Raw genomic sequence first — 12,888 nt, forward strand, 5'->3', positions numbered from 1 at the left:
GAGCCGCAGCCTCATAGGTTTTTTCTCACACCACACACTCAACACGATCGTGAAGACATAAGACGAAACCGAAACGGCATGAGAGCCAATAGAATTGTCCGTCATGGAGCGTCCCGTGAGCCTTGCGTAAACTAGACCCCTAAAACTAAAAGGCATCTAAATTGAAATTCACAGAAAGAGAATGGAACGAAATAGTAGAATAGGAAGAATTGAAGAAAAGAATAATGAATCTGAATCCGAATCGTCGTGTCTAGGCTAGGCTAGTCGTCTCGTCTTGTCTTGTCTTCGACTTCCGTTCCAGTTCCAGTCCAGTTCCAAATCAATCAGTCATTATAATTCTCGTCTCGTCGTATACTCGCAGGCTTCAACTAAAATAATAAGGTAAAACACTGGCTAATTTTAATTCGACTGCTCGTTTTGTTTTGGTTGAAAAGTTTCAACACTTTAGTGGACAGGACAGGACTAGGTATTATACACATTGCATTTGCACTCGTCCTCTATTAATTTTTAAGATAATATTAGGCCTATGCATTCCTGTTAAAATTTCTTTAGGCCTAGTCTAGGTAAGTTCTTGTTTACATAGGCTAACTTAAGTATTAAACTTCCTTACACAATTTAAGTTAGGTCTTAACAAAATCGTAGACCAGTTTTTGAACCAAAACCAGATAACCTTTCCTTTAAAATGAAATCTTGGACTCCCTTAACTAACTACAATGAATACAATGAATTTATTTGGCCAATCAACAACAACATTGTTACAGGCTATGTCAGTGCAAGCACAACTTAGGCTACCTAGGGTAAGATAGGCCTAACTTAACTTGATTAGATATGCTAGGTTATGTTTTTAAGTCTACAGCCTTGGAGCCTCGTGTTGTAAAGTTACTTGTTACTCCGCAAGTTCTTAGTAAGTAAGTTAGGCCTACTTACTACCTATTCAACTCCAAAATAATTAGTGATGCAAGACTGTGCGATGTGTAAGTTTTTCAATGGTTTGGAATGCATTCCTTGCCTAAGTTAGTCATGGTTTAAAAAGGTAAGAATATTGATGAGTTAAGTTAGTCAGTTTTGAATTTTTCGAAGAAAGGCTATCTTTAAATGTTTAAATGCAATAATTTTAAATCCTGTTTAACTGCCTAAACTTGTCTAATGCTATGCCTAACTTATGTAACTGTAAAAATCCTCATGCAGGAAATAATTAAGTTGACTCGGTAGGCTATTTAGTGTAGATTGGCGCGATCTTGTAGCCTTGTTAGTGACTAAGGCTGACATATTCCTTAGACACAGCTGTTAATTAACCTTTCAGAGGGCGCATTAGTTTCAAAACGGAAGAGGGCGCACCTGGAGGTTACTTCCAGGTCCATAAAAACAAACATTTATGAAGTAAAACTTGTATATATTAAGTTAGTGCTGAAATTAAGTTTTATTTTTAATTTTAAACGTATAAAAATGTGTTTAGTGAACTAAGTTATTAATTATAAGATAACTTAGGCTACCTTAATTATATTTTATAAATATAAAACTGAACTAAGATTTTATCAAATGTTCTAACATAAAAGTAGGCCTATATGAAGAAATCTTTTGCAAGAATATATCCAAGTTACCGTAGTTAATATAAATTTTACCAAAAATGTCCTATAACGTGGTTCTAGATGATAACACTCACAATACCTGATGTTTTAAGTAATTTAACATTAAACTTATGGACCCATATTAACATTGATACCCGTATCAATACTAAGTTAATTGACTCTGTACATATGTCGTGAATCTCTCTTTCAGCACTGGCTAAGAGTGCTGCAATTCGAAATTTAACTTCTTCACTCATCTTGTAGAAACTATTTACAGCCTACACGCAATAATCAACACTCACACTAAACTAGAGGTTGCACACGGAAGTTACCTCCAGGCTATACAAGAATCGGCAGAGCGCACACAGAAGCTATCGTACTTCCAGCCTCTTACAAAACTAACAAATATAAAATAGTAGGGGTGAGTTATGACCTTCACTCGATTCTAGAAATGCGTGAGGTACAGTGACACGCGCACTGCCGACACCATTCAAAATAATATGATCGCGAAAAATAAAACATCCCTGGAGATTACTTCTGTGATGCCACCTCTGGAAGGTGGCATAGTGGTATGGTAATAGCCCATACAGCTAATGCATTCGCCCTAAGGGACCTACAGTTTATATCGGATTCCGAACCACATTTTTTCCCTGGTATATACGAATTGGTCTTTGAATTTTCAGGATAGTACTGCGGATAGTCGTAGTACTCACTCGTGCGGACGTTAATCTACGAACCAGAGAGTATTGCATCCACAGTGCATGCCTATAAATATCCACAATTCGTAACCTCCTAGTAGTTGGATTACAGGACGACACCACCCGTCCTAGTTTTTTTTTTTTAGTTAAAATAATAAATGGAAAGTAAATAAAGATATACGTCTTATAACACTTAAAACATATATTTATGCTTATACTGTTACTCACAAGACGGTATATAAAAAAGATGGTAAGTGGTGATCGATTTCGATTGGACACTCCAATCATCATCAGACCCAATAGGCGAATGACAAGAATCTTTAATGGCGTCCCTACTTATACCCTATTGGCTACCGGAAACACCGGCCAATACATTTTTATAAGTACAACTGGAATCGAAATTTACTTGTTCATTAATCAACTTATTTCTATTTTTACATTTTTCCTTATAAATATACAATTCTACCCAAGCATTCATCACATATCCCTTCTTACAATTCTTCAAAATACATCTAGGTAGATTATCCTCCATTTTTCCTATTGAGTGTCCATTTTGTAACATTTGTTGTGCGACATTTGATCTTTCCGGTTTGTTGTTTCTCCATGCAGATATGTGGTTTTTGAAGCGGTTGACGAAGTTCACAGTCTGTCCAATGTAGAAGCTATCACAATCGTTACAATTGATTTTATAGATGCCCGATGCATCGAATCTGTTACAATCTTCTATTTTTTTATGCAGTATTTTACTCATGGTGTTCTGAGTCCTGTAGGCTATCGAAACTCTGTATTTCTTGAATCTGTTAGCAGTCCTTTGTGTTGGTTTTTATACGTTGGTTTTTAATGGATCAGAAACTTAATACCCTGGAAAATTTAGAATTATAATGTAAACTCTTATGCAGAAAACCATTCCTCTATGAATGAACAGGAGCGAAGTCGGTTTTCTTCCTCTTTGTCTCAAGTACACTACAAAATTGAAAGTCTTAAAAAGTAAACAGATAAAAAGAATGGCATCCCATGAGGCCCATGTAAATTTTTCAAAAAATTGTACTCATATTATGGCGAAAATGGATTTTTCCTGGCTATACCACTGGTCTAGAACTTATTTTTGGCACAGAGCTTAGTTATACCGTAAGTATAAACATGTTTATATAATTGTAAAAAAAGTTGATATTTTAAGTTGAAATGTTATAATTTTTAACGCAGTGTGTAAGTTTGTATATTTAAATTTTTTTAGGGGAGCCGAAAGTTTTTGGACCCAAAATGCTGCGGTTGTCAGTGATGGCAGTGGCAGTTGGGGCAATGTGTGCCATCCTGCTCAGTCAGACAGTGGAGACGTGTAATGAAGCGGTCTGTGCCAGCGTCGTCAGCAAGTGTATGATAACTCAGTCTTGCAAGTGTGACCTCAAAAACTGTTCCTGTTGCAAGGAATGTTCAAACTGTCTCAGTTACCTCTACACTGAATGCTGTTCTTGTGTCGGTCAGTGTCTAATTGATAAGATTTTAATAATTTATTTTCGACTTTTTTAGAATTTTTGAGTTTGGCTGATTGCGTGTAGGCCTACATAATTAGATATATCGTCTTTGTAATCCAGGGGTAATATGGTACTACGGGTCCAATTAATCCATAGTCGGGTTCATATTTGTACACTAAACTAAATGTTGAATGTTTTTACATCTAACAGTCTTCATTTGCATTGAGTCAACGGTTATAACATAGGTACGACACAAAACATTGTAGCACATGTACAGCATAAAAACTGGTGGCCAACTGTGTTGTATAGGTCTCAATACTGGTACGTATGGGCTCTCAATAGACTGAAAAAATGAATATCTATCTATATTTTTTATTGTAGATCCTTTCTAATCTGTCACCTTTGCATTATAAGGAGAGTTCTACAATGGTGGAGTGTATGACAAAAGATAATCTTTTGCAAACACAAATCAATATCAAGTACAGCTTATTTTAAAATCAAACATGTCTATATATTGTTAAAAATAACAAAATAATATGAAATCGATGGGTAGGCCTATACAATGGGATTGAGTTTTCTGTTAAGGTTATATAGGAACATTTTGCAAGATCCTAACAACATTGTAGGCTTAACCCCTTCGCTTACAACGACGGCGATCCGCCGTCGCGCTCCCGTTAGCCATTGTGTGAAGCGACGGCGAATCGCCGTCCGCTATTAAAACCTGTTTGGGCCGAGTTAGTTCCCCAGAAATCCAATAGATCGCATATGCTTCTTGTTCTATGATTTCCAGGCTTTCTTTTGGTTATATTTTCGTCATCTCAGTCCAGTCCAATCGGCAAAAAAACTGAAGTTGAAATGGTGCAACTTAGCAGCTGACGACGTCTACTCTGGTTTCACAGCTGATACGTTGTTGTGTTTACTTCGACGATGTAAACATTGTGTTAGAGCCTTGTTTTACTTTATTATTTTATTGAAAAGTGTAGTTATCTTATAAAATAAGTTATAGAATTTACTTAGTGTAAGTTTTTATCAGTATTTTACTTTTTCGTCGTTATAATGACTGAGTTATTAGGCCTATCATGTCGTGTTTCACTTCGTCGTGATAAAGATTGAGCTACAGTATCTTGTTTTACTATATTATTCAATTGAAAAGCTTTTGTATAATACGATGAGTCTTCAAAATAACTTGGTATTCGTGGATGAATGTGGAAAAGAGTTAGATGAAAGTGACATCATAAAACTTATAGGGGATTGTGACAGTGACAGTGATTGTGACTTGTTTGAGGAGAGTGGTTGGAGTGATGATGATGATTTGGAAGGGAGCAGAATTCAAGTGAGTAATAAGTCTAATACGCCTATTGATTATGAGACCACAGTTTCCCCAGAACATAATACTAATTGTGTTAGGCCTAGGCCATTAGAAAGTGACCAGTTGTTGCTTGAACAGCCTTCTTGCAGCTATGCTAGGCCTATGACCCCTCCAGATGCCCTTACTGTCCAATATAATTCAGATTTGTCTAGTAGGCCTGAAATATTTGATCAGCATGTATCTTCTCCATCACGTGATGAAGAATTGCCTAAATCAGTCCAGTTTCTTGATCGGTTATACCGCGGTAGTATGAGCGCGCCTTCTCTCTCGCCTACACCGAGTGAGGAAGCTGACGACCCTGGTTTCCCTGACTCTAGGCCTATAAATGATATAGATAGTGGCAGGCATAGGCCTATGACCCCTCCAAATGTCCAATCTGATTTAGATTTGCCTATTAGGCCTGAATTATTTGACCAGCTTGCATCTTCAATCGTGCCTGCCCTCTCACCTACACCGAGTGAGGAAGCTGACGACCCTAGCTTTCCTGACCCTAGGCCTAAAAGTAAACCTGTTAGGGGCAGGTCTAGAGGAAGAGGTAGGCCTATAGGAAAAAAAGCTATTTCACAACCATCTAAGCCTACTAAAAGGTCCAAAACTCAAACTAGTAACGATACAGCTCCACCAAAAAAGAAGAAAAAGGAGGGTTGGCAGTGGACCAGTACCATAGAAAGTAATATAATAAATAAAATCCCTTTTACTGGTTGTCCTGGTGTTAGAGCAAGTTTGGCTAGAAGTTTAGGCTCAGCTCCCTCTGAATTAGATGTTTTCAATGCGTTTCTTGATAATGACTTTTGGCAACATGTTGCAACAGAGACTAATAATTATGCCAAAGAAACAATTAAGAAAAAGAACGAAGCAGGCGGGGTAGGAAAAACTATATACTCAGAATGGTTTGACACAACTGCAGATGAGATGGCTTGTTTTTATACACTGTGTGTCCTTATGTCGCTTGTAAAAAAAAGAACCATACAATCATACTGGTCGCCTAATGCTGTAACTGAGACCCCTTTTTTTCGTAAAGTGATGCCATTCCGCCGTTTTTTGCTACTGTCCACATTTTTCCACCTTACAGACAATAATAGGAAACCTGTGAATGATAAACTGTGGAAGTTAAGGTACGTTATTGAGTACATGAACAGGAAGTTTTCCCATCTGTACATACCTGATGAAAACATAGCTGTCGATGAGAGTCTTATGAAGTTCCGAGGGAGGTTGGGCTATGTCCAATTTAATCCCAAGAAGAGAGCCAGATTTGGCATAAAGTTTTACAAGTGTTGTGAATCTGGAAGTGGTTATTGTTCTAAATTTAAGATCTATACTGGAGCTGAAGTCAAAGAAAATGTACCGGTTGAAGAAGGAAGTGGGGATTCTACACAGGAGGAAAAGCTGTTAACGAGTGAGGCGATAGTCGTTGAAATGACAAAAGATTTGGCAGGAAAAGGACATACTCTGACAATTGATAATTGGTACTCCTCACCTCTTCTCTTCTATAGACTTAAGCAAATAGGTTTCAATGTAATTGGAACAGCTAACTGGTGGAGATCAAACATGCCAGAGAGCTTCAAAGAGGGTAAACTTAAGTTGGGCGACTACGAGACAGCCTATAGCCACGATATGTTAGCAGTAAGGTGGCAGGACAAGAAGCAAGTTTGCATTTTGTCTACCTTTCATCAAAAAGCTGACAAAAGATCAACTGGCAAGAAAGACAGAGTTACCCAAGAAATTATAACAAAGCCAGAACCAGTGATCTACTATAATCGTTCAATGGGTGGAATTGACCGCGAGGATCAGCAATTAGCGTCGTTTCCTAGTATGAGGAGGTATGCTAAGGGATACAAGAAGATCTTCTTTTACATAATGGACATTGGCCTTTTTAACTCTTATGTACTGTTCAAAAAATTAACCAGAAAAAAATTGGGGTTCAGTGAGTTCAAGGAGAGGTTTGTCAAGCAAATGTTTGAGTCGCGACAACTGCCACCGTACAATCGAAGAGGACGATCATCCAACTCAGAAACACCTCTGAGGCTCCAGGCAGCAACTTGGGGACATTTTCCTAGGCCTATTCCTCCAAATGAAGTCAAACAAACACCTTCAAGAAGATGTAAGGTGTGTAGTGCCCAGGGAAAGCGCAGTGACAGCCGATGGGAGTGTGAGCTCTGCCTTGTCGCACTTCACATGCCAGAGTGTTTCAAGGCATACCACACCAAAATGAACTTTGCTTGACATTTGGTGAGTTTTTATAAGTGTCATACAGTATTATAGACTAGTTCCAAAACATATATGAGCCCTATGTAGCTAAAAATTACCAATAAAAAAGTTTTTTTTTTATTTTTTTATTTTATTTTTATATGGTATAATAAAAAATTATAGTTATATTTTTTTGGGAAATATTTATATATTTTGAATCTACATTTAATTTTGAATAAGAAAATAATAATATCTTGCATATAAATAGTAAATGTTGCCTGAAAAAAAATTAAATCAGAAATGAATGAAACTAGCCACAACAAATTCGTTTGTTTTGGCCTAGGCGGGTAAAAAAAAAATCATAAGTGAATGGGTTAAGAAAACATGACTTTGCAGATATGTGTCCAAAGCCGAACTACTCGTCGCTCCGTCTTAGCACAGCCAGTCAGGTGGCTGATCTTCCTGAAGCCATTCCCAACTTGTTCCAAGTGCTGACGGCCGAGAGAGACCCTGATGAGCGATGGCTCACCTTTACCTTCCCTGTGGACTTTGACATCTCCATGTTCAAGCCCCAACTCGAGAAGGAGTACAAGTACAGAACCCGTGAGTATTGACCGTTGAACCTCAAATTTAAGAAACTGTATATTCAAATAGCATTTTCTGCGGATAATTCATCACCACTAGGTTTTTTTTATATTTATAGCTGGTCTTTAATTTCTATCTAAAGATTGTGTAAATGGGGATGGCGTGTAGGGTAGTGTGAGAGAGACAGAAGATTATCATACCACTCTTTCCCTAAACGTGATCACTGGTCTCAAATCTAACCCATAAGAAAAGTCGTTTCAGTATCTCCCACTTTCTGCCGAACCAGTCCGGAAAAACTTATATGTGCTTATAAAAATTGTTTGGTTAAAGAGATGTCACTTCTGCTAGAATGTAGTCCGGTTAAACTGATGTCTGGTTAAAATATTCTGTAAATATTAGTTATGAGGACGTCTCCTGTATTCACAAAAATTCTAATATTTTACTGGAACTTACAACATTTCCAACCAAGCATTGGACTGGGTTATAGGTTAGTATAGATTTATGAAACACTGTTTATTGATGTTGACAGAGAGTGTGGAGCAGGAGGTAGCTCCTATCAAGGACGTGTTGACACTCAACTGCTCCGTGGCGTACCTGTCTCAGTGTATGAGCCTTAACAAGTGCCACGTGTCGTGTCAGTCAATGGGAGCCGCCAGTTTCCGGTGGTTCCACGACGGATGTTGTGAATGTGTCGGGGATCGCTGCATCAAGTACGGCATCAATGAGAGCAGGTATGTTATCAATAGTTTTCCATAATTAATTTTGAATGCTCTTTTCATTCCATGCATTGCTGGGCTCTATATTTCTTGCGTAAATAAGAATCAGTTGGATTTGAGAACTTTAGCTGAGTATAAAGTCCAGCCTTGTTATAACAAATCCAAAGGGACCGAACTGAATATTCGCTATATCAAGGATTTCATCAAAATGAGGTTCGTTATATTGAGGTTAGGTTTGCCGGGATTTTGCTAATTCGAGGTTTAGAAACAGCATCAAAATACGTTGAGAGATAACCTCTCATTAAAACACAATTAAGTAGCATAGGCTACAATACTTTACAGTACTGGATTGACATTGTAAACTAGAACTTCGATTATCCGGTGTTATAAGGGGGAGCGATACCACGGATAGTGAAAACCACCGTTAATCCATCATGGTATGGGAAAAATAAGACAGACACTTGTTTTTGAGTGTGATTTAACACCAATAATGTTTTTTATGTTTTAAAAGGAAACGGTCCAAACCCTGGTCTTGTTACTATTTAACGTGGACCTTTTTTGTTAGATAGCATCATTAATTCATAACCCAATGACAAGTGGCATCTTGGTCTGGGAACGATCTCACTTGGATTCGAACCAGCGACCTTAAGATTTGAAGGCGAGCACTATAACCACTCGGCTACCCAGACAATTATACTGTGTAATTTAACCAAAAATTTCCTTTAATATCACAATTTAAATTTATTTATCATCAAAAAATACAATATTACACAATCATAATATTGAGCAATCATGGCATTTTAAGTCATTGACATTGTTTCACTTTACAAACTGTAACATTTAAAGTCACAGCTTACTGAAACTCACCTAAAATCTAGCCAAACACTGTATAGCAAAAAAACCCATAAAGAACAAAACAGTAGAGAGCTGTGTAAGCTACTGCTTGTGATTACACAAAAAGTTAATCACAAACTTATGCCAGCCTCTATAGGAATGTCTTGTTGTTTAAGGATTGTAGCCTATCAGATAGGCTACAGTATTGCTTTATCACAACAGAGGAATGTCAAATAATAATCATCAACTAGCCTACTAATAATCAACTACTGCTGCCAAGTTTAAATTGTACTGAAAGCAATAAAAACAGTAGACAAGTCATCAAACAGTGTAAAAAAAATCATAGCCTATTTGAAGATCATAAAAACAACCATAAAAAGAATAAAGATAACGATGTTAATATTCTTTCTCTTTGTTCTTCTAACAATGATAAATTTGTTATATTGAGGTGTCTTATTTCAGCCGGGATCGTCAAAATCTGTTAAATCAAGGATGTTGTTGATATATGGTTTGTTTGTTATTCAGGGTTAAAAAACACATAGTGTCTACAAAGATATGTGATTGATTATTTTGCCGTGTAAGGGGTTGTCACAAGAGACAATGATGACGTCAATGTTAACGATTTTTACATAACCACAATTGATGTTCTCTTTCCTGCCATGACTGCTAATTTTATGTTAACTTTGTACAAAAATCCTAAAAAAACATAATATTGGTCGGATTTTTGAAATAGCGGGGCTCACCGTATTTCTATTAATAGAAAATTAAACATTTCATTGAAATCCTTATTGCTCCAGCGATACTAACATTTCATTATGGAAAATATAACTAGTATCAATTTAGTTTTATATTTCTGAAAACCACACATACTGCATACAAATCTAAAAATGTATTTGCTTGACCTATTTAAGGTGTGCGAGGTGTCCTCAAACAAAAGTGTTGCCTGAAGAAGAGGCAGACTATGGTGAAGATGATGAAGGTTTTCAAGCGTAATCAACCCGAGGATTCTCTGACCGAGTGCCTTAGTAAGATAGTTGTTATGTGCCATGTCTATAATATATATCAAAGCGCTTAATACTACTAACTCCAGATCTGTTAAACTATTTTACTAGTGTTTGCCATAGCATTATCAAATATATTAGGTCTGTTTCTTGCCATAAGGAAAATTAATTGATTACATAGTAGTTTCTATTTTTAGATTAAACAAGTCTTCCGTCCAAATGACTTAAGAAGAGAGTTATAAATTCCTTAATAGGCGACAAAACCACGTTATAAAATCTTGATTAGTTTCATGAATATTGTACAAATATGTAAAGAAACTTATGACATCACATTTTACAAAACAAAGACTGAATAGATAATCTTTTTTAACAGACATGACCTTGTAAATGGTATTTTTATTAGGAATTTTATTTTTTATTTATAGATTTTTTTATAGTTGTTTATAGGCTACTAATATTGTATAGAATGTAGTTATATATCACTTTATCGGTAAATACTATAAATATTAGTCCTGAGCAGTTTAGAACATGTTAACATGCGATGAAAATGTAAATGAATTCATACTCTGAACCCCTACCAAAGGTGTGTAATCTCTAAAATTGCTACAAACCTGTCTTGAACCTTAAAGTTAGCTTTAAACTAGCCTACATTGTTTCCTCCAGTTTGTATAAAAAACAGATTGATTTTCTGTGGAATTACAATTTCAGCCTTGCCATGCTAACTAAAATCGTAAGTTATGAATTCATGACATTTTATATTAAGTTAATTTTATGCTTTATTCTTAGCCTACACTTATATTTATATCCTAATTGGGAACAAATATTTAGGGATAGGCCTAGATAGTAATAAGGGCACCATTTATTTTTGAGAATAAGTATATGTCAAGGTACTCACCTTATCCAGTTTAGTTTAATTTTAATTACCTGGTAGGCCTATACTTTACTCCTTGTTTGTACATTTATTCTATTTTACCTTTTTTATTTAGATTTTAAAATATTTCTTTAATTGTCTTTTTATTTTGTAATTTTAAAAAGTTTTAAAGTTTTTATTTGACTACTTAACTGTCAAAGCTTAGTCTGGTTTGTCTTGGATGCCAACTGGCAACTTTGGAATGTTTATGGAATGTGCTTTATTTATTGCTTGCTAATAATATTAGCATAAGATAATTTGTTTGTGGTTACATGAGATAGTAGTCTACCTCACACCAAAGCTTTATCTTTCTTGAAATAGTGTCATGTTAATTAATGAAACAATAGACTTGGTTCCATTACTTGGCCAATGGATGATTGGACTACCATGCGTTTCAACAATGCAAAATTCCATTTATTGTAAAATTCAGTTAAGTGTCTTCTCTTAACGCAGAGATTTTATTTTGTTCCATTTATTGTAAAATACAGTTAACACGTTCGCTGCTACGGACGTTCCGGAACGTCAGCCGTGCCACGGCGCCAGGAGCTAGGAACGTTCCGGAACGTCACCGTTCATTGTTGTTTAACGTTTCCATGGATCAGCCAGCTCGTCACGAGCGTCCTATATTTCTTTACAGCTCGTGGGGACATATTTTTCTGACAATAAAAAATATTGTTTCCCAAAATCACCACCAGGGTCAATAGAACAGGGCTTTGTCCCACCTCTTTCCTGCTAGATAGCGACACTACTTTACCGACTGCAACCTGGGTAGTGCTGCTATCTATCAGAATCACTTAGTACTATATCCAAAGCCAGTTTTATTGCAGAACATTGCCATCCAGTATAACTACTGTTGTTTTTACTGTAATTCAGTGCATCGGCGGCAAAGTTACGCAGCGGCGAGCGTTAGTTCAGCTCCTGGCGCCGTCCCGGCATCTAGCAGTCAGCAGCGAACGTGTTAAGTGTCTTTTAAAGCAGAGAGATTTTTAGCTTAAGTGTGGTTTAGTTTCCCACATACTTTTATGCTAACAAAGGCTAGGCCTACTTATTTTATGCAATAACAAATTAAATTTTGCATTTATTTTTGTGATATAAATTGTATTAAATTTATAAATAAATTATACTCTTATTGTATTTGACTTGTTTACCTTTAGTTGTTTTTACCTAAAAATTAAAAAGATTAAAAATCCAATGTGAAGTGTTGATAGTAGTGTATGTTCTATTCTTTCAAAAGGTTGTCTTTTTGGGGGGTATTTTATTGTATAAGGAAAAAGGGCATACTGTATTTACAATTAGTTTTTATTAGACAAGTCTAGTATCAGCTTGAGACTGTGTGAAATTCTGTGTAAACAACTGTGTGAATTACCAAACTTATAGTGGACAGCCTCGTCTGCAGACTTGTAAGGACCAAATTCCCTACACTTTTTACACACATTTTCTACATCATATCCGTCAGTACATGGTGATGGAGGATTTCATTGTATCTAGTTAGAAAAGTTTATTATAAATTAAAACTGGTATGTTGGTATATTTTTAAGGTAATCATTA

General features: G+C 36.2%; 1 protein-coding gene across 1 annotated transcript; it reads left to right on the top strand.

Annotated features, from left to right (window-relative positions):
- The first annotated feature begins 306 nt into the window (after nt 1–306).
- On the top strand, nt 307–12,474 carry LOC128994514 (protein twisted gastrulation). Its single transcript, XM_054419125.1, has 5 exons — nt 307–381; nt 3,501–3,743; nt 7,691–7,897; nt 8,409–8,610; nt 10,341–12,474. The coding sequence occupies exons 2-5, from the start codon at nt 3,527–3,529 to the stop codon at nt 10,420–10,422; spliced, it is 708 nt and encodes a 235-aa protein (XP_054275100.1). The 5' UTR covers nt 307–381; nt 3,501–3,526; the 3' UTR covers nt 10,423–12,474.
- Nucleotides 12,475–12,888: the final 414 nt, after the last annotated feature.

The sequence above is a fragment of the Macrosteles quadrilineatus genome, unplaced genomic scaffold (genome assembly GCF_028750875.1).
Source record: "Macrosteles quadrilineatus isolate MER2022 unplaced genomic scaffold, UCM_ALF_1.0 Scaffold_5__1_contigs__length_97177068, whole genome shotgun sequence".
NCBI lineage: Eukaryota > Metazoa > Arthropoda > Insecta > Hemiptera > Cicadellidae > Macrosteles > Macrosteles quadrilineatus.